This window comes from Haliotis rubra, unplaced genomic scaffold (assembly GCF_003918875.1).
Source record: "Haliotis rubra isolate DU_JTF1 unplaced genomic scaffold, ASM391887v1 Scf22, whole genome shotgun sequence".
Taxonomy (NCBI): domain Eukaryota; kingdom Metazoa; phylum Mollusca; class Gastropoda; order Lepetellida; family Haliotidae; genus Haliotis; species Haliotis rubra.
Window position 1 is genome coordinate 1,060,244 of NW_025766225.1, and position 25,120 is coordinate 1,085,363.

General features: G+C 40.4%; 1 protein-coding gene across 1 annotated transcript in view; it reads left to right on the forward strand.

Annotated features, from left to right (window-relative positions):
• Positions 1-25,120, forward strand: part of LOC124277282 (cohesin subunit SA-2-like) — a 50,845-nt gene that overhangs the window by 19,853 nt on the left and 5,872 nt on the right. The window contains 14 exon segments of the mRNA XM_046712934.1: positions 3,132-3,219; positions 3,347-3,427; positions 3,956-4,048; positions 4,380-4,533; positions 4,661-4,794; positions 5,569-5,670; positions 6,322-6,390; positions 6,892-6,968; positions 7,995-8,123; positions 9,517-9,704; positions 12,710-12,845; positions 20,438-20,569; positions 21,177-21,405; positions 23,659-23,688. Coding sequence (XP_046568890.1) covers positions 3,132-3,219; positions 3,347-3,427; positions 3,956-4,048; positions 4,380-4,533; positions 4,661-4,794; positions 5,569-5,670; positions 6,322-6,390; positions 6,892-6,968; positions 7,995-8,123; positions 9,517-9,704; positions 12,710-12,845; positions 20,438-20,569; positions 21,177-21,405; positions 23,659-23,688 — 1,642 coding nt within the window.

Sequence of the window (25,120 nt, forward strand, 5' to 3'; positions counted from 1 at the left end):
GGTGGAGGATAAAAAGTTGGCTCAACTCGACACCCATTCTCTTCCCACAGAGGTTACTCCTATCATATCTTCCTACGTAACCTCTGTTCTAATACGGCCCTTTCATGGTGTGAGCGTTCAAGACTCGTGATTGGAGGTAATCAGATTTAGTTGTGCAATCAGCAACGTTGTTTCAAAAGTGATCATTCGCAAGGCCTCGGTAATTTCCGTATACTTCGAGAAAACTAAACCTCTTCCCCTGCGCGATGCGCAAACGTTTCTTCTAGACAGAACTCAGTCATGTTATGGCGGATCAGTGGCGTCTCCATCGCCCTCGTTGACAACGGACAAGCTAGCCATTAAACGTCTTGTATGTAACATCAACACAAGTCCCCGGCAGATGGGGGATATTTGTGGCCTCACATTTGCTTGTGTTAGTCAAGTTGAATCTAAGTCGATGTAACACGTGTTCTGATTGGATAGAAAGAAGGGAGATAATTCGTGTTGCGATCTTTTGCCGCTAGGGGATTTTACGAGAACCGGGAAATATGGCCGTATTAGAACAGAGGTTACGTAGGAAGATATGACAGGAGTAACCTCTGTGGGAAGAGAATGCTCGACACCTCATCTAGGAGAATTTTCTTCAGGTTAGCAAGGTCTAGAGCGATCAATGAGACATTGATAACAAAAATTCAAGAACCCTAGGTCCGAAGAGGTTAGGATGATACTATCAGCTCTACTAACTCAGAAAAAGGACCAACACTTCATGTCGGATCACTTGGCCTCAACTTCGGAGGGTTTCACTTTATTACGTAGACAGGGTCTACCAGCATTTTGTTCCTGGAGTGACAGATTTACCAAACCGCTACCAAGAGCTCTTTTCGTCGCCCATCCGGAAACTACAGAGGGGAACCCTGGGAGTGGACGTAATCCCAGAGGTTCGAGAGGAGCTAGACGCTGAAAATGGGGTTCGGAACGACTGGACACTTCCACCCCCAGCTGTTCCTGTACAACCATCAACAGTGGGTGGACGTCTACAAGTAGACACAAGGAGGAAGCAAACATCTGGCTAAGGGCGTGTCACATACCAGGAGCCAAGAACGTTCTAGCAGACGCTCTATCTCGTCAACTTCATTCGTCACCCACGGAATGGATTTCGGCTCATCATAATGGAAATAGGATCCCCATGCATAGACCTGTTTGCCACGAGGTTCAACAAACAACTACAGACATTCGTCTCACCAGTACCAGATCCTCAAGCCTGGGCAACAGATGCACTGAGCATATCATGGGAAGGACTTAACGCATACGCGTTTCCGCCTCCGATCTTACTACCGAAAGTTATATTGAAGATCAAACAGACCCAAGCACTACAACTGACTTTGGTCGCGCCCTATTGGCCAGCGAGAGTCTGGTTCCTAGATCTAGTACAAGAACTCTGAAGTCCAACCCTCAAACTACCAGAGTGGCGAACCTACTCAGACATCCGCACACCAAGCAAGTCCACAAGAACCCACTAATGTTCCAGTTACACGCATTGTGGACCATATCAAAACTTGTCTAAAGAAAAGAGGATACTCCGCCAGAGCAGCGAAAGCAGTAACCTTAGCATTACACAGATCAACTCGCAATTTCTACGACGACAAATGGCAGAAATTTGAACAATATGCAAGGTGGAAAGGATTCACGGCTATGAAAGCATCTCATCCTCAAGTGGCGGAATATCTATGTCACCCTAGATATACAAGGCATTTGAAAGGTTCGACATTATCTACATATCTGGCAGCGATTAGTACAGTCGTCACTATGAAGACAGGCATCAAATTGACGAAAGTACCTAAATTACTTGCTTTGCTACGCTCTGTTAAACTGGAAGACCAGCAAAAGAAATTCAGAGCACCAGCTTGGGATCTGAACGTAATTCTACGACATCTCATGAGTGATGCCTATGAACCTCTAGAGCATACTACCTTCGAGCTACTTACACAGAAAACTCTGTTCCTCCTTGCCCTAGCTACGGCAGCTCGAATATCAGAGATACATGTGCTGGATTTTGGACGAACTATCAATGGAGGTCTCAAGAACGACAATATCGTTTTGGACGAGAGCCATTATAATAAGAGCCTATAAAGCAGCAGGATGAGAACCTCCCAAGAGCTTCCAACCCACATGAAGTCAGAGCACTGGCATCTACACTCGCTCTGCATGGAAATTGCTCAACATCATCAATAATGGAGGGCTGCTTTTGGAAGTCGGATACAGTGTTTGCCAACCACTACCTCAGAGACATAGCCACCAAGACGTCTCAGGCATTCACCAGTTTGGGCCTCTTGATGTATCACAACAACTAACGGTTCCCCAAAGGCGCTGAGTTGGAAATCTCATTCTTTATCACGTTGACTTGTTGATAAGTTTTATTACGAAAAAGTACTAGTTTGAAAGTCCATGCGCACATTCCAGACTAGACTGGCATGAGTGATTAAGGCTCTGTACAGGTAACGATCTTACCTGTACGTTAAGGGGTTGCAACTCATTTATGATAACGATCTTATCATAATCTATGGGTTGTTATAGATAACTAGTAAAAAGAAGATACTAGTATATCTAAAATCCACATGAATCTAGAAGATTCACTTGTCTGAGAGAGAAGTAAGACAAGATTGTGGTCCTCCCGAGTTATAACGGAAGTTGGAAGAATAGGATCTAGGAAATGCCGTTGCGCAGTTCCCAGGGGGGGATACAGGACGTATCTAAAGACAGCTGATGAATCCACGAAGTGGCTTGACCCACCACCAATCCGTCAGATTCTATAAGCAAAAGATCATGAGTCAGGATAAGGAATAATATTTTATACTTATCCTGACTCATGAGGTCAAGCCCTCCCAACCTCGCGGCTGAAGACACCTCGGATTTCTCAGTAGATCCAAGTGCATGGGCTTATTCAGGAGAGAGTGGCAAGTAGTGCTGGTCACATGACTGTTTGCACGGGAAAAGGGAGGTAACTCGTGGGTGAGAGAACTTTTACGTCCACTTTATGGAACTACAAGGGATTCAAGTGTTCCACGAACATTCGCATAGAAGGAGATAAGCAAAAGATCATGAGTCAGGATAAGTATAAAATATCAATTTTACTTAAAAAATTATATTTTCAGTTGTCATGATCTGAGCAGCTGGGATGTTTGGGAGGATGTGTTCCACATTGTCAAGACAGCCAACGAACATGGTGGCATGCCAGAAGAGGTAAGGAACTATTCCACAGCAATGTGTGCTGGTTTAGGAGGCGATGTCTTAGATGGGTGTGAGTTTAAATCAAGTTCCCAATTATATGAGATCTGTGTTTATTTTTATCTCATTGTCTTGTTTTCAGATCATCTGTAGTGCTATGTCGACATGTTCCATGTATTTACTGTGGGGACAACAAGCTCTGGACGAACACAATCCAGACAAGGTGAGACTTTTGTTTCTACATTGATTCCAGGGTAAAGCAGCAAAGAATAGTTTCCATGTGAAAATGATCCCCTTTGTGACATCATGGTAATCAATGAGATCACAATGGTTTACGGAACTTTGTGATGCAGTTCCATTGTAGATCATGTTATGAGCTTGTAAAGCACTTTTTCCAATTAAAAGTGATCGAAAAGAAGAAAAGCATGATATGCGTTCTTAACAGCTATTAAAAGTTGAAACAAATACAGCAAAACACTGTGTTGTCATTAAAAGAAAAGCAAGTATTGTTTTCAGCAGTAAGACTACAGAATACCGGATACCTTCCGCCATCTTTGAAAGCATGCGAGTTGACTTAGGGTTAGGGTGACATGACACTAAACAATATGGCTGGTAGGTGTCCGGTATTCTGTAGGTGTACCTTTTCAGCATCATGGATCATCAAAACTGACGCAATGTATAGTTTCACACCTAATTGGACCATGATTGATTTTATTGGCATCTTTTTATTATTTATTTTCTGTCTCTATAGGAACAAATGAAGTTGCTGAGACGACGTTTAAACGAGCTGATGAAGAACTGTCATGATCTCATGTTTCATCAGCTGTCCAGGGTGAATGAGGAGGTATGTCAACCTACTGCTGGTCAGATATGGAAGAATTAGCTAAATTGTGGACACTGAACAGAGTGAAGAGACTTTATGTTAGGTTTTGCATTATTAGAAGACCCGTGAAGATCCAGGTTAAAACTGGTCTTCAGCAACCCATGCTTGTCGTAAGAGGCGACTAACAGGATCATGTGGTCATGTGGTCAGGATTGACTTGGTTGACACATATCATCATATCCCAGTTGCATAGATCGATGTGAGGCGTCACTAGGCTGATGTATTCTTGAGTTGTGTTTTTTTATTCAGTGAGGCGTCACCAGGCTGATGATTTCTTTATTTGTTTTTCCAGGCATATGTGACAATCTGTGACCTGCTGGTCGTGTTCAGCAAGCACCTGGGAGAAAACGCTGTAATGAAACCACTTGTGTACGAACCAGATAAAAACATGCATCTTCATCTGAGCAACTTCCTGTCAGAGAAAGTCTTCGTGGAGGATGATGACGGTCAGTGAATAACTGTAAACTTCCCTACTCTGTTTTGAAGAAGGTGTAATTGGTTTTCCTTTTTATATACATTTGTGCATTTGAAATATATAATTGATTCACTGCTTGATGTTATATCTTATTCCAGATGATGTTGATGAGAATGTCAAGATTGAGGAGCTCCACAAGAGAAGAAACTTCCTGGCCTGTTTCTGTAAGCTCATCGTCTATAACATCGTCTCCATCAAAGTCGGCGCCGACATGTTTAAACACTACATGAAGGTATGTTCAAGAATGAAATACACAATGCCATTTTAGAAAGTGGTAAAATGTAACATATGTTCTATTTGGGATTACACTTTCTTTGTAAAGTACAGATTCTGGTACTTTTTTGGGTTGAGTCCCCTCCGGGATTCGAATCCAAAAAAGTACTAGAATCTGTACTTTACTAAGAAAGTGTAATCCCAAATATAACATATGTCATATATGTTCAAGAAGATGATTAAGTTGAGAAGTTCCTTTCTAGATAACCTCTACTATCTCACCTTACGTTTAAAGTGCTAATATGTCAGTGATGTTAACGCACTGGAAGGAATATGCACCTCCCTTATTGCAACATTAACATTGATGATCTCTGTAATTACTGCAGTTCATGATCTTACAGAATCTTTGTGTTGTCATGTAAACCATTACTGATGACGTCTCATTTCATAAGAGGGAGCATAGTTGATGCCTAAGGTGCAACAATTCACTGTGCAGAGGTGGGTTCCTTGCTAGAAGCATATGATCATAGGTTAGAATCACAGTTCGCCCAAATATGTTTCTAGTATTGTCAGCACCATACTATTGATCATGGCATTTACCAGATGAGCATAATACCTCAGACATGTACCACGTTGGTCTTTCCTCACACCTTGAACTGAAACACACTGTGAAACATATGATGTGATGCATATTTATGATACGCTGTAGAATACCTGAAAGCTGTGATAAACCCAACTCAGTCAATCAGATCGCAAGGCTTATTACTATTTCTGTATGTATTCTTGTTTCCAGTTCTACAACGATTATGGAGACATCATCAAGGCTACATTAAGCAAAGCCAGAGAAATCAACAAGATCACAACGGCCAAAACACTGGCCCTCAGTCTAACACAAGTAAATAACATTGAAATAAATCACTAACATTTAAAGTAATGCAAGAGTCGTGTCCCTTAGCTGTGACAGAATCCTTTGACCTTGGCTCCACCCAAGATATGATTCTGACTTTGTTAGCATGGTACCCATGCTTGTCTAATTCAGCAAGATGGTCTATGACTTTTATCACTTAATGTTCTCCCCACGTTTAGTTGGTATACTGTGATATCACTTAAGCATAAAACCCAAAATATGAATTGTTTGAGTCTTTGTAATGGAGTGAGTTTAGTTTTACGCTGCAGTCAGCAATATTCCAGCTATATGATGGCGGTCTGTAAATAATCCAGTCTGGACCAGACAATCCAGTGATCAACAACATGAGCATCAATCTGCGCAATCGGGAACCAATGACATGTGTCAACCAAGTCAGCGAGCCTGACCACCCGATCCTGTTAGTCGCCTCTTATGACAAGCATGGGTTACTGAAGATCAATATTCTAACCCAGACCTTCACGGGTCTCTTTGTAATGGACACTTATAGAGATAACTGAGAGGTGTGTGTAGAAGTATGTCAGAATATTCTCAGAGAAACTCCTTGCATTGGCTTGAGTATTGCTGATTGCAACTTAAAATGAACAAAACAATAACTGAAATCTTGCCTGTTATTTCTAGCTTTTCAAAGAGTTACAAGTGGAGCAGGGTCAGATTGAGAGATCGTCTGATGCGTTCCAGTCTATAAAGGTGAGACTTCCTTGATATTTGGGATACCTCTCGGTCTCAGCATTGTTTGACCAGAGTACTTGCTCTGCTCACTATCAAATTATTATTATTTTTTTTTTAAATTGCCTATTGTTGTTTACTATAGGTTAATGCCCAACCAAGTCTTTCATGTTACTGAAGATAATTTGTCATTGCATGAAAGTCAGGGGTTCGTGTCATTACTTGAAGACTTAAAATGAAGACTTAAAGTGTTTTAAGATATAAGGAGTTCCTGGATTCATGTACTGCTCCAGAAAATACAAAGACATGCTTAATTTGAATGCCAAAAGTCGAATCGTTGTAAATATTCTATGGGACAAAAATATGGCATGTTATAGACCATATGCTTTAAGATCGAAGTCAGTTCAGTTGACTATAAAAAGTCATATTCTTTCCTTGACGGGACTTTGAGGATTTTATCTTTAGGATTAATCTTTATTATGAAATGATTGGAGCTATAGAAAATGCTTCCTTGTTTTTCAGGAATTGGCCAGAAGATTTGCATTGTCTTTTGGTCTGGATCAAGTCAAAAACAGGGAGGCAGTTGCTGCCATGCATAGGTAAGGGAGGATGTGGACTTGGAGTTGTAGTATTATTGGATAGTTCCTATGTTCCTGTTTCCTTAGACTCAGAGGTATTTTAATACCATATCAGATTGTATTAAGTTCAGTAGTATTGAAACCTCTTCCCATTTATTGGTCCTGTTATCAGTGATATACTATTTAACTCTTCACGGAAATAAAATTAGTTAGTACTTTCATGTATTAACATGAATTCACCAATTATTAAATCCAATTTGGGAATTTTCAATGTCACTCAAACTCATCCACTCACAAAGACTCTAACTCACTCATTCTCTTGACCTGTGAAGGTCTGGGTTAGAATATTGATCTTCAGTAACCCATGCTTGTCATAAGAAGCGACTAACGGGATCGGAAGGTCAGGCTCGCTGACTTGGTTGACACATGTCATTGGTTCCCAATTACGCAGATCGATGCTCTTGGATTGTCTGGTCCAGACTCGATTATTTACAGACCACCGCCATATAATGGTATCTTACTTGTCCGTGGGCTACTAGATAATTTCCACTTATGGTTTCAAACTGCAAATAAACTTGGATTAAATTCCATATCTGCTCAAAATGTAGCTATTAAATTTCGCAATGATAATACAGTAGAGTTATCTTTCTTTGCTATTTATCACTTTTCAATAAATAGTCCAGTAAACATTAACATCAAATACCATGTTGATTTATTCTTTCATAATTACATCAACATGATTATTTCATAAAATCAGGGCAAGTGGAAAATTAGTCAGGACAAGTTACTTTCTTAAAGTCAAGTGACTTTTTAAAAAGATTTTGAACCCCTGCGCCATATAGCTGGAATATTGCTGAGTGCGATGTAAAACTAAACTCACTCACTCACTCACTCACTCATTCACTTACTTACTCATACAGCCCCTAAACTCACTCACCCAAGACTCACTGACTTACTCATTCACTTACTTACTCACTCATACAGACCCTAACTCACTCACCCAAGACCCAGTGACTCATTCACTCACTCACTCTGCTTTCTGTGTAGGGAGGGGATCATATTCAGTCTACTGAGCCAAGAGGGACGTGATCCCGCTGACGCCCCTCACAACATCGCCTTCCTTGAAGTCCTGTGTGAATTCACCAACAAGTTGATGAAACAAGACAAGAAGACAGTGTAAGTCATATTTACTTATTTCACAAGAAACATTATCTTCAGGGTAGAACTTAGTTTTGCTTCGTTACATTTTTATATTTCATGTGAAGCAGCTATATGTGGAGATATGTATGGGTAGAATATTGTTATTGAAAATTTTCACTAGTCCTCTTGATTATTTGTATCTAATGCAGTGATCTTAAGGTTTTGTTTTGGCACAAAATGTCATGATACCCCTATAGTAGGACACTTTTTTTTCCAATAAGTCCTTTTAAGATATATTTCGCAGTTTTCAATTGTTAAATCGTTGTTTTCTTGTGTTCTGTAGTTCACCTTTACAGTGTTCCTTTAATGGCTGACACTGGCCATGTGCTACACCATGCTCAGACAGACTGTCTAAACCAAGTTGCTAAGGGGGACAACTCTCTGTTATTGTGATTGAAAACCCACTGATTAAAATCTTTGTATCATTACACTCACCTATTATTGTGCCCCCAAGCAACGCAGGACTGCAGGACTATGTATTTATCAGCATCCGTATGTGCGTCCCGATTCTTGTTAACACGATATATGAACTGTTGTACCCAATGTCTTCAAATTTGATGACAGCCTACATTGGGGAATTACGCAGACACCAGTCGATTTGGGTGACCTTGAGCATATTTTCAAGGTCACCACGACACTGACCACTTTTCAAACTTTTGTTAACGCGATATCTCATGCACTGTTGTACCCAATATTTTAAAATTTGGTAACAGCCTACATTGGGGGATTATGCAGACTCCAGTTCATGTGGGTGACCTTGACCTTATCTTCAAGATCACCACGACCGCTGACTACCACTTTTCAAACTCTTGTTAACATCATATCTCATGCACTGTTGTACCCAATATTTTAAAATTTGGTAACAGCCTACATTGGGGGATTATGCAGACTCCAGTTCATGTGGGTGACCTTGAGCATATTTTCAAGGTCATCCTGAAACTTTGACCACTTTTTAAACTTTTGTTAACACGATATCTCGTAAAACATTGCACCTAATGTCTTAAAAAAACCTAGTTAATATGTTATAAATATCTTATTCTTCTTTAGCGGCAGGGGATATTGCCATATTAGTGGCAAACGCTTGTTTTTGGTGTGTTTAGTTGTACATCTTTTTGTTTTCTGCTGAGTTCTTTGTTCTTGTTCCCGGCAGTGTTCAGTAGCTCACCTTTTGTGTTGTTTTCTTCCACAAGGTTCAGTATCTGGACAAGCAGTTGCCGCAGGGTATGCCAGTGAGTTGGAGTGTTCAGTAGCTCACCTTTTGTGTTATTTTCTTCCACAGGGTTCAGTATCTGGATAAGCAGTTGCCGCAGGGTATGCCAGTGAGTTGGAGTGTTCAGTAGCTCACCTTTTATATTGTTTTCTTCCACAGGGTTCAGTATCTGGACAAGCAGTTGCCGCAGGGTATGCCAGTGAGCGGTAGTGAGGAATGGCAGCCATTGCTGACCTACAGAAACAGCTTGGTGCAGGGCGAGGGGGAGATTAACCCCATCACACTGAAGGAAGCCACAAAACGCCGCTACGGCAAGCGGAAACAAGATGGTGGGTCCCAGCCAAAAGGTATCCCAGTTTGTGGTACTTGGCATGCCACTTTGGCCGCTCTTGAGGTCATTGTCGTAGCATGTCAGTGGCTGTGAGCTGTTGTACCTTGTGTTGTCCTTGGTTGCTTGCTCAGCTGGGTGAACATGCACCATGTTTTGTAATGTATTTTTGTTTTCAAGAACATATCCTTGAGCTGGTTTCTGAATATTTGCCAATGTTTAGTCAAGGTCAGTGGATGGAACCAGCAATACTATATGGAGGAGCAATCTATTGTAGTTGCAACAACCCAGTTTATTAGTATATACGTCACTGACAGTTTTACTCATTCAGTTTCCTTTGTTTTGTTGGAGTTTTACAAGGCAGTATCATTTTATGATTGCAATCGTAATTAAAATTGCTCACTACTTATTTAAAGCATGAGAGGAAAAATCAGCTCGTATGGACTTGGTGTTGTTTTGGTTTTTGTGAGAGGCTTCTTTTTAACAGATAGGTGTTGGGGCACAAAGGGCCCAGTCATATACAGAGGGAAATACTATGGGTGTTAAACCCAACACACTCAGTCTTTCTGTAAATGGTGCACAGATTACTTTTTTGCCAATCGTGAAATAAAAACAAAAGTCCTTGAACTGATTTGTCTAAAATGTTGTAGGATGGGGAAAATGGAACTGAAATTATTTTAATTCTACATTTTTCATTAGGAATTCCTTTTGAAAAAGGACAGAGGTGTTGAAAACTATATAGCACAGCCATGCACTGCTTGGGCTTGTGGTCATGCTATGCAAAGCATTCATACCAGCTTTTGAACATTTGATTTACAGATTATTGTCCCCCTCCGCAACGCGGAACGGGGGACTATGTATTCAGCGGCGTACATATACGTCCCGATTCTTGTTAACGCGATATCTCATGGACTGTTGTACCCAATGTCTTCAAATTTAGTGACAGCATACATTGGGGGATTACGCAGACACCAGTCGATTTGGGTGACCTTGCCCTTATCTTCAAGGTCACCACAACACTTTGACCGCTTTTCAAACTTATTTAAACGCGATATCTCATAAAACATTGCACCCAATGTTTTCAAGTATGTTGGCAGCCTTCATTGGCTGATTATGCAGACACCAGTCATTTCAGGCATCTTGTATGTGACCAAAAAATAAAAAGTAGTAAATATAGACATTCAGTTCTTAGGCAGCGGGGGACATTGCCATATCAGTGGCAAACACTTGTTCAGTTCGTGTTAGTTGCTGTGGTACCTGCAGGGAGACAGTTTGGGATTGATTTGTTTGTTTTTTTGTATCCTTGATACCTTTGGAAGTAGTGATATTCGGGGTTGGAAGGATAGGGATGATGACAGTGGTAGGTGGTAGGGGAGGTGTCGCCAAAACACAACTGGGGGTTGGTAAAGAAATGACAGTTATATTTTTCCCAATAAGTTTTTTCAAAGTAATAAAGGTAAAAGTAATCCTAACATTTAAGAATTAATGTGTTTTCATGTCATTATCATGCAAGTGTTGGATATTCATATACGACTTATCGATCTGGTAATTCGAAAGGTACGATACTTTATGGATAACAGCTTCTGATTATCAACCACTCATGCTTGACAACGGTAAAAGAATCTATGCTGAAAGTCGCATCATAACATAGAATCGTACCTTTCTTATTGTTCTAAAATGCCAAATCAAACAGATGATCTGGTAATTTGTTAATTTACGCATAGTTTGTTTGCATAAAGTGGGAATTTTCTCAAAAATATTATACTGTTCTAAGACCAAATCCTTTTGACTGCCCATGCATAATATAACAGCAGTCCCTCAAATGCATCAATAATTTATAAAGTTTTAAATCTGTTTTGTTGTGTCAGTGTGATGGGGATTTTAGGGCAGGCAGATCTCTTAAACAAGGTACAAAATGTTGCCTGAACTACAAAGTATTTAAAATTGTACATGGGGATTTATATTATAAGACTGCTTTTTGGAAGGTTGTCAGGGATAATCATTGTGTAGTAAAACAGTAAATCTCTGAAATCAGTTGTTCTTGTGCCGTTGTAGTTAGTTCATATTAAAATCTAGTAATGTCTTATTTTATATTTTTTTTCTGAATGTTTTGAAAGTGCATGTTGATTTGGTATTACAGCATCTGTGTAGTTTGCAATAATGATGTAAAATTGATGATTATTTTTAATTTCCCAACCCCCGTAATGAGATTGCTGGAACATTGCTGAAAGTGGCATAAAACTTAACTCACTCACTAACTAATGTTTTTGGATAGATATTCTGTTAGATGGACAGGGTAGTGACAAGTTTGATTCAACATGTATTCATAGTTTTAGATTGATATAATTATTCTTTACAGTATCCATGGTTAGAGTGCAGTTGAGAACCCAAGTCTAGCATATTTCTGTTTATGCTTGTAAGCTCTTCTGATAATAGTTAGGGGGTGATGAGGTAGCCCTCTGGTATAAGCGTGAGCTCATCACGCTAAAGGCAGGGTTTGATTCTCCACATGAGTGATAATAGTTAGGGGGTGATGGGGTAGCCCTCTGATTAAAGCTTCAGCTCATCATGTTAAAGGCAGGGTTTGATTCCCCACATGAGTGATAATAGTTGGGACGCGATGGTGTAGCCCTCTGGTTTAAGCGTGAGCTCATCACGCTAAAGGCAGGGTTCGATTCCCCACATGACTACACTGTGTGAAGCCCATTTCTGGTGTCCCCGGCTCTGATGTTGCTGGAATATTGCTAAAAGCGGCACAACACTATCCACACACTGTAATGATAGTTCATATATTAACACTGAGAGCTACTAGGATGCTAGGGGCCACTTTCAGCCTGGTGGTCTCCTCCACGTTTTTCACTGACTGCTGTGGGTAGTCTTTCTCACCGATGTAATTCATAATTTATTACCTTTACCACTTTTTTGTTAGGGGACATTTGTATGTGATTGTATATTGTTGAGATTTAGAAGTTTGCAAAAAGAAAATTGTGACAATGTGATAATCAGTGACTATCCAACTTTCAGCTGATGATAGTGGGTTTGAACCCCAGACCCCTGCCCCGATGACCGTCCCCCCACTGACGTCGACTGTCCAGAAGCGACGGAGAATAGACGAGACTATCTCAGAACAGGGCTCTGAGCAAGACTTTGTGGACGATACGTGAGTATTTTTTGTTTTGATGTACTTTCTTGTTCTCTTTTCACAAAGCAGCAATACCTTGCATCATCAGTCCTTCTCACAACCTGCATGAATGTGGGTCACAATGGGGTTGCCCTTTCAGCAGCAGCATTGTTTGGATTGGTCCATGATTGTTTATTTTGTTACCTACCTCCTTAAAAAACTACATTACAAGACCGAAAATGTATTAAGTTTTTTTCCTAATTTTATCAAGATGGCATTAGACACAAGCCAAGACAGTTCATGATTATGTTAACAGTGTCATTCAGGCCTTCCTTAGAGTTGACAGAATTCAGTCTTCTGGATGTTTACCTCCCAATTTGATTTATGAAGTAAATGAGGTGCAGGGGAAGTATATACTGTACAGTGTCAATACACTTTGCGATAGTCGAAAAACTGAACCTATCATTGTTACACCCTTAATAACTTGTTTAGTCCAAATGTAAGGTAGTTTGGTTGGTCTTAAGGTAGGTGGTTTGGGTGGGTTGACGGTAGGTGGTTTGGGTGGGTTGTATGGAAGGTGGTTTGGGTGGGTTGTATGGAAGGTGGTTTGGGTGGGTTGTAGGTAGGGAGGGTGTTTCAGTTTCCTTACATTTGAAAACGAAGGCATCCTTATCGTAATGGTATGGGAGCACACCAAAATCTGAGTATCTCCTTAGTTTTAAACACTGAATATGGTTGGTCCAATAGTGAGAACTATGCCCTTTTTTCAGGCCAAATGAAAGAATGAAAACGTATTTGAAAATAAGTTCATGGACCAGTAGGTATATTTATGAATAAGAATCCAAACTTTGTCTTTTTCATTTACCCATCTTTCCTTAACTGTACATTGGGCACATTTTACTCTTGACTTTCCAGTATATATTTTGTTCACTTTTAATTTTCTTTAATTCATGTTGTCATTTTATTTTCTCACTTTATGTTATGTTTCTCTGTTTTTCAGTTTTTAGACCCAGAATGTGTCCCAAGTTTTCACAGTGTGAGATAAATGTACATATGTAAAGATGTAATAATAGACATGGAATAAATGTTCATATTCACCAGTATTCAGACACTGCCAGTCATAGTAACCATTTCAATGTATGTGGAAATCATGTAGAATTTGAAATAAGTTAAATCAAAGTTATTTATATATGTGTAAATCAACACTTTTGATAGAGATTATTGTACTAGCTGATGCAGATAGGATATCTTGTCTCTTATCTTGGATTGGTTTTGTATGGCAGAATAATTATTTGTTAGTATGTTAGCTGTTGAAGGGTTACTGGAGTAATGATTCAAAAAGTACAATATAACTGCTGTACACATGAGTTACACAGCATGAGACTGATTCAATACAGTGATTCAATTAATTCTGCATCTGATGTCCAGTCACCGCTTTATGCCTTACTGAAAAACAATTTCAAGCACAGGGAATATCAGTCACATTTTGTCCATCTGATTTTCTATCTTGTCAGTCATTTATTAACACAGTGCTTCAGTATGTTTGGGCTAATTCTATGAAACATCACAGGAACTTGGAGTTCATTTTGTACAGTGATATTTACACAGATAAAAGGAATATCACCTGTATTATGGGGAATATCACATGTTATATTAAGGAGAATATTATCGTATCCCTTGTTAATTTGTAAGAAGAATCATTCTGTTTGTATGATAGTTGGGTTTCTTTTTCCCCTCAGTATAAGAGATATTTAAGGAGTAAGCGTCTATTTGACAATGGGTTTCTTTTCATGGACGTTCTGTCAAATATCTGTAAAGTTAATGAAGGTACAATTGATCCAGGTATTCTTAAGAATGGAAAATACTGAAGCACTGTTGTGGGTTGTTTTCACATTTATTTGAACTTCAGTTTCTCATTATTTGTCTGTTCTGTTGCTTTGTAAATCCCACCGATGTACCTTTCATTTTGGCTTCATTTTCATAACATGCATTTTGTAAATAAATGCTCATTTTGTATGCCTTTCTTTTGTTCTTATTTCCATGTTTGTTTTTGAATTTTCATCCATGGTGATTTTGACCCTTTCATGTGCATGAATAAACACAGTTTGATTCGATGAGGGATCAAAGATTGGCCTCATTGTGCCCGAGATGAGGGACCGACTCTACAATGCAATCTTAGCATTAGATTCTTTTAAGTCAGTGTTTAAGTATGTTAGCCACGATTGTCTTAAGCTAAGTTCACTTTTTGGAATGTGGTCCAGGGCTCACTTGCACAAAGCCGTCTAGAAATGTCACAAATGTCACACGTTCTTGTTCAAGCAGGGCAGTTAGATTATCTTAGTGCTAAGATAGCTCAGTGGAAAATGGTCGAGAGCTCACTTGCATAGAGCAGTCTACAAATGTCATAGGTCGGTGTTAAAGCAGGGCCGTTAGATAATCTTAGCGCTAAGATAACAAAACGAAAAGGGCAAATCAAGAAATGAAATCTTCAACCTGGCTATATTTGCTCATAAATGGACAAGTAATATGGAGGTGATTGATGAATGTTCTTGGGTTGGGATTGCTTACTTTCCCTGAGATATGTACTTGTTGATCTGAGATGTACACTTGTATCTCACACAGGGGATCTCACAGGGGATCTCACACAAATGTTTTCTGATAGATCTCACAAAGACTATCTCACACAGGAGATCTCACAAATGTTTTCTAACACATCTCACAAAGACTATCTCACACAGGAGATCTCACACAAATGTTTTCTAACACATCTCACAAAGACTATCTCATACAGGAGATCTCACACAAATGTTTTCTAACACATCTCACAAAGACTATCTCACACAGGAGATCTCACAAATGTTTTCTAACACATCTCACAGGAGATCTCACACAAATGTTTTCTACTCTCACAAAGACTATCTCACACAGGGGATCTCACACAAATGTTTTCTGATAGATCTCACAAAGACCATCTCACAGTATCTCACACAGGGGATCTCCAGGAGATCTCACACAATGTTTTCTAACACATCTCACAAAGACTATCTGACACAGGAGATCTCACACAAATGTTTTCTGATAGATCTCACAAAGACCATCTCACAGTATCTCACACAGGGGATCTCGCAGGAGATCTCACACAATGTTTTCTAACACATCTCACAAAGACTATCTCACACCGATCTCACACAAATGTTTTCTGACAGATCTCACAAAGACTATCTCACACAGGAGATCTCATACAAATGTTTTCTGATAGATGTCACAAAGACTATCTCACACAGGAGATCTCACAAATGTTTTCTAACACATCTCACAAAGACTATCTCACACAGGAGATCTCACACAAATGTTTTCTAACACATCTCACAAAGACTATCTCATACAGGAGATCTCACACAAATGTTTTCTAACACATCTCACAAAGACTATCTCACACAGGAGATCTCACAAATGTTTTCTAACACATCTCACAAAGACTATCTCACACAGGGGATCTCACACAAATGTTTTCTGACAGATCTCACAAAGACCATCTCACAGGAGATCTCACACAAATGTTTTCTGACAGATCTCACAAAGACTATCTCACAGGGGATCTCACACAAATGTTTTCTGACAGATCTCACAAAGACTATCTCACAGGGGATCTCACACAAATGTTTTCTGATAGATCTCACAAAGACTATCTCACAGGGTTTTCACAAATGTTTTCTAACACATCTCACAAAGACTATCTCACACAGGAGATCTCACACAAATGTTTTCTAACACATCTCACAAAGACTATCTCACACAGAAGATCTCACACAAATGTTTTCTAACACATCTCACAAAGACTATCTCACACAGGAGATCTCACAAATGTTTTCTAACACATCTCACAAAGACTATCTCACACAGGAGATCTCACACAAATGTTTTCTAACAGATCTCACAAAGCATTTCTCACAGGAGATCTCACACAAGGGATTTTGACACACAGGATCTCATTCAGAGGGTTACTTACGGACCTTACACTGGGGGGTTCTCCACAATAGATTTCACCATGGGGGATATCAGACAGCATCAAGCACAGATCTCACACAGGATTTCATACTTGGGATCAGTCTCAGCAGGTTTCACATAGGAGATATCACACGGGTTATCACACGATAAGGGGTGTCATATAGAGGATCTATCTAGTCTCACCAAGAGGAGTATCACACAAAGAAAGTCGAACAGGAAATCTCACTACAGAGAGTTTCTTATAGGGGATGTCTCTAAGAATTTCACCAAGGCGGATTTCACTGTAACGTGTTTCACACAGATCTCATCACAGGGGCTTTGATGTTGGGGATGTCACACAGGCAATCTCACCACAGTTTCACATGGATCTTGTCACACTGAGACTTTATGCGGACTTTGACACACGGACTATCAGCAGATGTCACCACAGGCAATTTCACACAGACCTCGGGCGGTGGGGTAGCCTAGTGGTTAAAGCATTCGCTCCTCACCCCAAAGGCCCAGGTTCGATTCCCCACATGGGTACAATTTGTAATGCCCATTTCTGGTGTCCCCCGCCTTGATATTGCTGGAATATTGCTAGAAGCGGCACAAAACCATACTCAGTCAGTCAGTCGCACAGATCTCACCATGGGGTTTCACATAGAAGATCTGCCACATCTGACCGTAAAGGGTGTCACATGGGGGATGTCACACAGGCAATCTCACCACAGGGTTTCATGTAGGGGATGTCACACAGGCAATCTCAACACAAGGTTTCATGTATGGATGTCACACAGGCAATCTCACCATAGGGTTTCATGTCGGGGATGTCACACAGGCAATCTCACCACAGGGTTTCATGTAGGGGATGTCACAGATAATCTCACCATAGGGTTTCATGCAGGGAATGTCAGGCAATCTCAGCACAGGGTTCCATGTAGGGGATGTCACACAGGCAATCTCACCATAAAGGGTTTCATGTAGGGGATGTCACACAGGCAATCTCACCACAGGGTTTCATGTAGGGGATGTCACAGATAATCTCACCATAGGGTTTCATGCAGGGAATGTCAGGCAATCTCAGCACAGGGTTCCATGTAGGGGATGTCACACAGGCAATCTCACCATAAAGGGTTTCATGTAGGGGATGTCACCATATGGTTTCAAGAAGGGGATGTCACACAGGCAATCTCACCACAGGGTTTCATGTAGGGGATGTCACACAGGACACCACAGGCAATCTCACCACAGGGTTTCATGCAGGGAATGTTTCAGTAGGGGTCACACAGGCAATCTCACAATATCACCACAGGGTTTCATGTCACACAGGAATCTCACCAGGCATGTAGGGATGTCACATCTCAGCACAGGGTCTCCATGCAGGGAATGGCAATCTCACCAGGGTTTCAATCTCACAATCACATTGTTTCACCATTTCATGTAGGGGGATGTCACACAGGCAATCTCATCACATTGTTTCATGTAGGGGATGTCACCATATGGTTTCAAGAAGGGGATGTCACACAGACAATCTCACCATAAAGGGTTTCATGTAGGGGATGTCACCATATGGTTTCAAGAAGGGGATGTCACACAGGCAATCTCACCACAGGGTTTCATGCAGGGAATGTCAGAGGCAATATCACCACAGGGTTTCATGCAGGGAATGTCAGGCAATCTCAGCACAGGGTTCCATGCAGGGAATGTCACACAGGCAATCTCACCATAGGGTTTCATGTAGGGGATGTCACACAGGCAATCTCACCACAGGGTTTCATGTAGGGGATGTCACACAGACAATCTCACCTCAAGGTTTCATGTATGGATGTCACACAAGCAATCTCACCATAGGGTTTCATGTAGGGGATGTCACACAGTCAACCTCACCATAGGGTTTCATGTAGGGGATGTCACACAGGCAATCTCACCACAGGGTTTCATGTAGGGGATGTCACACAGGCAATCTCATCACAGGGTTTCATGTAGGGGATGTCACACAGACAATCTCACAGGCACCACAGTGAGTTTCACATTGTGGTGTCACACTGATCTTCTGTGCAGGATTTCACGCAGAAAATCACACTACAATGTGTTTCATGCAGATGGCACCACAGAGGATTTCACACAGATCTCACCATGGGGATTTACATAGGGGATGTCACACCGGTTGCCACACCACAAGGTGTTTCACATAAAAGATCTGCCTAATCTCACCATAGGGTTTCACATAGGGGATGTCACACCGGTTGCCACACCACAAGGTGTTTCACATAAAAGATCTGCCTAATCTCACCATAGGGTTTCACATAGGGGATGTCACACTGGTTGCCACACCACAAGGTGTTTCACATAAAAGATCTGCCTAATCTCACTAGAGAGGGTTTCACATAGGGGATGTCACACCGGTTGCGATACCACAAGGTGTTTCACATAAAAGATCTGCCTAATCTCACTATAGAGGGTTTCACATAGGGGATGTCACACCGGTTGCCACACCACAAGGTGTTTCGCATAAAAGATCTGCCTAATCTCACTATAGAGGGTGTCACATAGGGGATGTTACACCGGTTGCCACACCACAAGGTGTTTCGCATAAAAGATCTGCCTAATCTCACTATAGAGGGTTTCACATGGGGGATGTCACACAGATCTCACCATGGGGTTTCACACGTAATACTCCAGTATTTACACATCAGACTGTTGGTGTTCTTGCACGTCTTTGGTAAATATAGAAATCATGTTCATGTCAGGATGGCACACATGCATAGCAATGTCTGTTACTTGAAAGACACATCTGTAAAATGTGTGAAGCCCTGCTATGATATTGCTGGAATATTGTTAAAAGCTGTGTGAAACTAAAACCACACTCACTCACTACTTGAAAGATGTTTTCTCAAAAACTGAAGCACAGAAGTGATTTATATTTCTACAAATCTGTGTCCTTCAGCCATACGAGAAAACTTTGACAGTGGGTTTGAATCCTGGTTCCCCCAGTTACGTTTCTAGGTTTGCCTGCACCATAACCGTGCTCATGGATTTCACCAAAGTGGTACATTTTTTATACCTCCATCACTGCCATCTCACAACAACCTGACATGCAGTGATATATCTGGAATACTGTTCAAAGCAACATAAAATCTCAAATCACTCACTCATTAAAATCAGATCTTTTTACCCTGTCACTGTACCTCGGCTTTAAGATCTCAGGACAGCTCCTGAGGAGAGAATCTCCACCACCCAGTCTAAAACAAATACATGGGTTCTTCGGCCAATCTGGCGTCAGTTCTAGGGGTGGTGGGGTAACCTAGTGGTTAAAGCATTCCCTTGCCACGCCAAAGACCCAGGATTTGGAACATGGGCACAATGTGTGAAGCCCATTTCTATTGACCCCCCTCAAGATATTGCTGGAATATTGCTAAAAGCGGTGTAAAACTAAACTCACTCACTCACTGATGTCAGTCTCTAACAACATCCAAATTAATTTCTTTTCAACCTCAAATCAGAGGTTCAATCATAGAATATTCCTCTGTATCACTTCCCAACAAAATCTTCCACTTTGGAGTAAATGTGACAGCATCCTACGAAATACCCTGATGTACAACCCTGTCAGTTCACTCCCTGTATCTCTGCGATGGTTGTAGTTCCAGCGCAGCAGCGATGGGGATGACACAGTCACAGGTGTCGTGGCTCAACAGCCAGAAACAACAGCAGGAGATGCAGAGGACGGCAGATGTCACGTATGGCAGAGGTCAACACCAGCAAGTCTCTGGATAGTAAGTAACCCTCCCTTGCTCCTGATACAGATAGTAACTTCTTCCTAGGAAGGGTTGGTGTGGTAGTACAGTGGTTTCAGTGTCTGCTCATCACACCAGCTCAGGGTTCAATCCTCCACATTGGTCCAGAAGCCTATTTCTGGTGTCTAGTTATATTCCTGGAATATTGCTAAAAACCGTGCAACCATCCTCTCTCTCACACTCTTCCTACGAAGCATTAAGCCCCTTATTGCAATGAAACTTAAGAGATCAGGGCATTGGGGTATCATAGCAGGTAAAGACCTATCGTTTGATATTCTGGTTTTCTGGGGATAGTCAGAGATGTTTTCAATAAAAAGTAATTTCTTCCTGGGTTTTATCCACCCAAAAATGTGAAAAATTAATATCCTTGTATACAAAATTGTTCTTTCTGTTCTGGTGATTTGAAACAAGGATACACTTGTACCCACATGAATTTCTGTATACTCATAGTATTTTTATAATGTAATTATTGTTAATGAAAGCTTCCTAAGGGAGGGTTTTTGGATAAGTGGGGTGCAGACAAGCTGGCTTCCCCTGCATGTAGGTTCCTGTTTTGTGAAATGACAAAAGAGTTTATTTCCTCCAGTCCCCAGCAACACTCGGTGCCGTCGGAGAGTGACCAGGCCAGCAACATATCGGAGTTCTCCAGCCCTGTCCCTACTCCACAGACCCCACAGGGATACTACCACCACCCTCAACAACACCAGCAGCAGCTACAACAGCAACATCCACAGCAACAGCAGCAACACCCACAACAAGGTCAATTTTATGGCGGAGGCCTGCTTGGCGAGAACCATTATGTTGATGATGCTTCAGTGAGTGGTAACCGTGGCAATGCTGTTTTTTTAAATACTCAGATATGATGGTCACTGCTAGATAGGGGGAAAAGAAAATATCCTATAGGATTCCTGAGATGAAAAAAGTGTATTGTCATGGAATTACAACATCAGTTTTCGAAAATAAGAGAATAATTGACTAGGTATCAAAACTGTGTAAACAGAAGTAGTGATTTCCACAGTGCCAGATTATTAAGACATGCGTCCACTAAGTCAAACTCTGTTCTCCTATCCCCGTTCTGTCTTGTCAAGTGATGACCTCTTTGGATACAGCGTGTCCTTGAGAACAGGAGGTTTATGGTTTAAATGAATAATACATGAAATGGTCAATGTAATTGGGTATAAGTTCTAAGATCATTGGCGTGTCCCCAGCTAACTTCATGTTTGCAGATTCATGTAGATTTCAAGACTTAACCCATCTTGTAGCTAGTGTTGGATATATTACTGAATGTCTTCCTCTGGCAGTGACCAGTCACGTCGGAGTAGTTCCTTAGAGGAATGCATAATCCTCTTACACTTAAGTTCTCTCCTGCTGAAACTTATCTGTGAAATGTGTTGCTATATGCTGCTCAACTTTCAACTAGGATATTTCACATTAAGGAGTTATTTTTTTAAAAACTAGGAGTCAGGCCAATGTATAGATTTGTTGTTTGATCTTTCTGTCATTTATTTCCTCTGGCTGCTGAGTCCATATGAACATGTAATGTAGGTGGTCTAAGTATGTGCAAAATATATGCAATATGTCAGTATATGTATCCATTTCAAAAGTAGCATATTTGACCAGGAAGTCAAAATTCATGATTAATCACAGTGATTTTCATAATGTTAGGAGCCTGTGTTGAAAGTGGTATCATTTGAATAAAACAACATTTTCTGAGTATTGCAGTGTTTCAGAAAGAGAACCTTCTGCCATGAAAACTTAAACTAAGTGTTTGTCTCAATTTATTGACAATTTACCATAACATATATTGGTCGTTTCCTTTTTGTGCTCTTATTACAAAACATGTTGGGGCTTTTCAAAAGACTGAAATCTATACAAATAACAATTTGCTTTCTTCCTCTTTGAAATTGACCAAAATTACAAGTTTCACAAGAAAATAGTTTGTTTTGAAAAATATTTTATTTAGATTATGACTTATAGTATTTTCAGACATTCAAATGATCTTCATGTTTTTGTATTACCATAAATGCCCGTCTGGAGTTGGCGTAGTTGCATCAGGAATGTACGAGAATGAAACTATCCATTGTCAGTACTTCTCAAGTTTGTTTAAACTCCATCACACCGGATTATATGTGGCTGATTTGTAGTTTTAAGTAGTGACGTATGTCTCAGCATCCAGATTACAAGTTCATGCACCAAAAATGGACATTTATTAGCTCACTGAATAGAGACAAGGGCCGTGACTGATACATTGCCGTTGTTACAGTTTTATAGAATGAAGCTACGGAGATATTGATAACAGAAACAAGTATTTCATTTCATAATTAATTCCACAGTTATTTTTCAATAAGAAGTTCAGTCATCAGTTTCTGACAGCAGCAAAATACATACTTTAACATCTGTTATATTTAGGATTGCACTTTGATAACAGATGCCACATTTGACCACTTTCAAAAAGTCATTATGTATTCAAGTAAGCCAAATTAACTGACATACATTTCTGGAGGTACAGAAGAGTATCTTAGAATTTAGCATGAATTGACTGTTTTCAAATGTATCGTATTTAAGACAATATTCTGACATCCCTGACAAACAAGTTCCTGTTGCTGGTCTTGCAACTGAAGATTTCTAGGACGATGTGTACCAAGTAGACAGTATCTTTTTCTGCATGATATTTATAGATATTTACACCATACCTTCTTACATTTTGCATGACTGTTGCTTATTGTAACAATCTGCAAGGATTTGTATTTTCTCTGACTTCAATAACAGTTTCATAATTATCTATCTGTTAAATGCATTGTTCTTGGTATAGGCAAGGAAATTCATTTAATGAACAATATGCATGTAAACTGTCAATCGAAAACAGTCTTTATGAATTAAGAGTCAGTCTTTGTTTTACAATATTGAATAACAATCATAAGATAAATGAAAGGAACTTTATTGTTAAACTTTAATGTTTAAAATGTTTTTCTGAAAATATTCCTTCATCATATAGTCTGATAAGTTTGAAGAAAATTTAAAGGACTTCAAATAAATCCTGAAATTAAAGTGTTTATTTTCACCTACAGGCCAGGCACCATATTGTCCACCCCCAGTCAGTAAGTGAACCAATCAATGGCTAGCACTGTAGTAGTGAATACAACTAGTTATTGTCCTAGATATCATTCAAGCTCATTAAGATTAGATCTTAGTTCTCACTATAGCTTAACAAAGAACTAAGCACATTCCATGACAGGTCACAACAGAATGACCTTGCATCCGATCAATGAAAGCATCTCTTTCCAGATTGGGAAAGTGAAAATCGAATGTGCTTTCTATTAATGCAATAGTAAAAGATAACAAGTGATATCCCAACAACAATCATGGGCTGTACGACTCACTCTCCCTTTCTCTCTCTCTCTCTCTCTCTCTCTCTCTCTCTCTCTCTCTCTCTCTCTCTCTCTCTCTCTCTCTCTCTCTCTCTCTCTGTGACTGTGACTCTTGCTCTCTCTGTGACTATCTGGTGACTATCTCTCTGTGACTTAACTATCTAGTGACTTTTTCTCTGACTCTTGCTCTCTCTGACTATCTAGTGACTATCTCTCTGTGACTCTGTGACTCTTGCTCTCTCTCTGACTATCAAGTGACTATCTCGCTGTGACTCTGACTATCTAGTGACTCTGTGACTCTTGCTCTCTCTCTCTGACTATCAAGTGACTATCTCGCTGTGACTCTCTGTGACTCTTGCTCTCTCTCTCTGACTATCAAGTGACTATCTCGCTGTGACTATCAAGTGACTATCTCGCTGTGACTCTCTGACTATCTAGCGACTATCTCTCTCTGACTCTTGCTCGCTCTCTCTGACTATCAAGTGACTATCTCGCTGTGACTCTCTCTCTCTGACTCTTGCTCTCTCTGACTATCAAGTGACTATCTCGCTGTGACTGTCCCTCTCTGTGACTCTTGCTCTCTCTGTGACTCTTGCTCTCTCTGACTATCCAGTGACTATCTCTCTGTGACTCTCTCTCTGTGACTCTTGCTCTCTCTGTGACTATCTAGTGACTATCTCTCTGTGACTCGCTCTATGACTGTGTGACTCTCTCACTCTCTGATTCTATCTCGGTGACTCATAGTGACTATCTATGTCTGACTCTCTCTCTGTCTCTCTCTCTTTCTCTCTTGTGAAATGTTTTGTGATCGGTGAATGTCTACATCTTGTTAGTCATTCCACTGATCAGTCAAAGTTCATGCAAGGTTGATCTGGTGTGACCCGTATGGGGATGTCTTCAGAGTTTTGTTTCACGGTAGCGAGAACTAAGATCGAGTCTTAATGAGACTGACATATCATTGTATTTGACTGTATATCCCACGTCCTGTGTTGTGTCATCTGTTCTTGGTGGGTAGGTAGACCTGTATTGTACTACACAGTAGCAGTTCAACATCACTGTCAGGGTTTACATTAATGTCACACAGAATATTTTCAGTTTGTGTTTTTGTAGAGCATGTCTTCCACCAGTCTTCGTATTTGTGATATTAATGCCGCTTTGAACA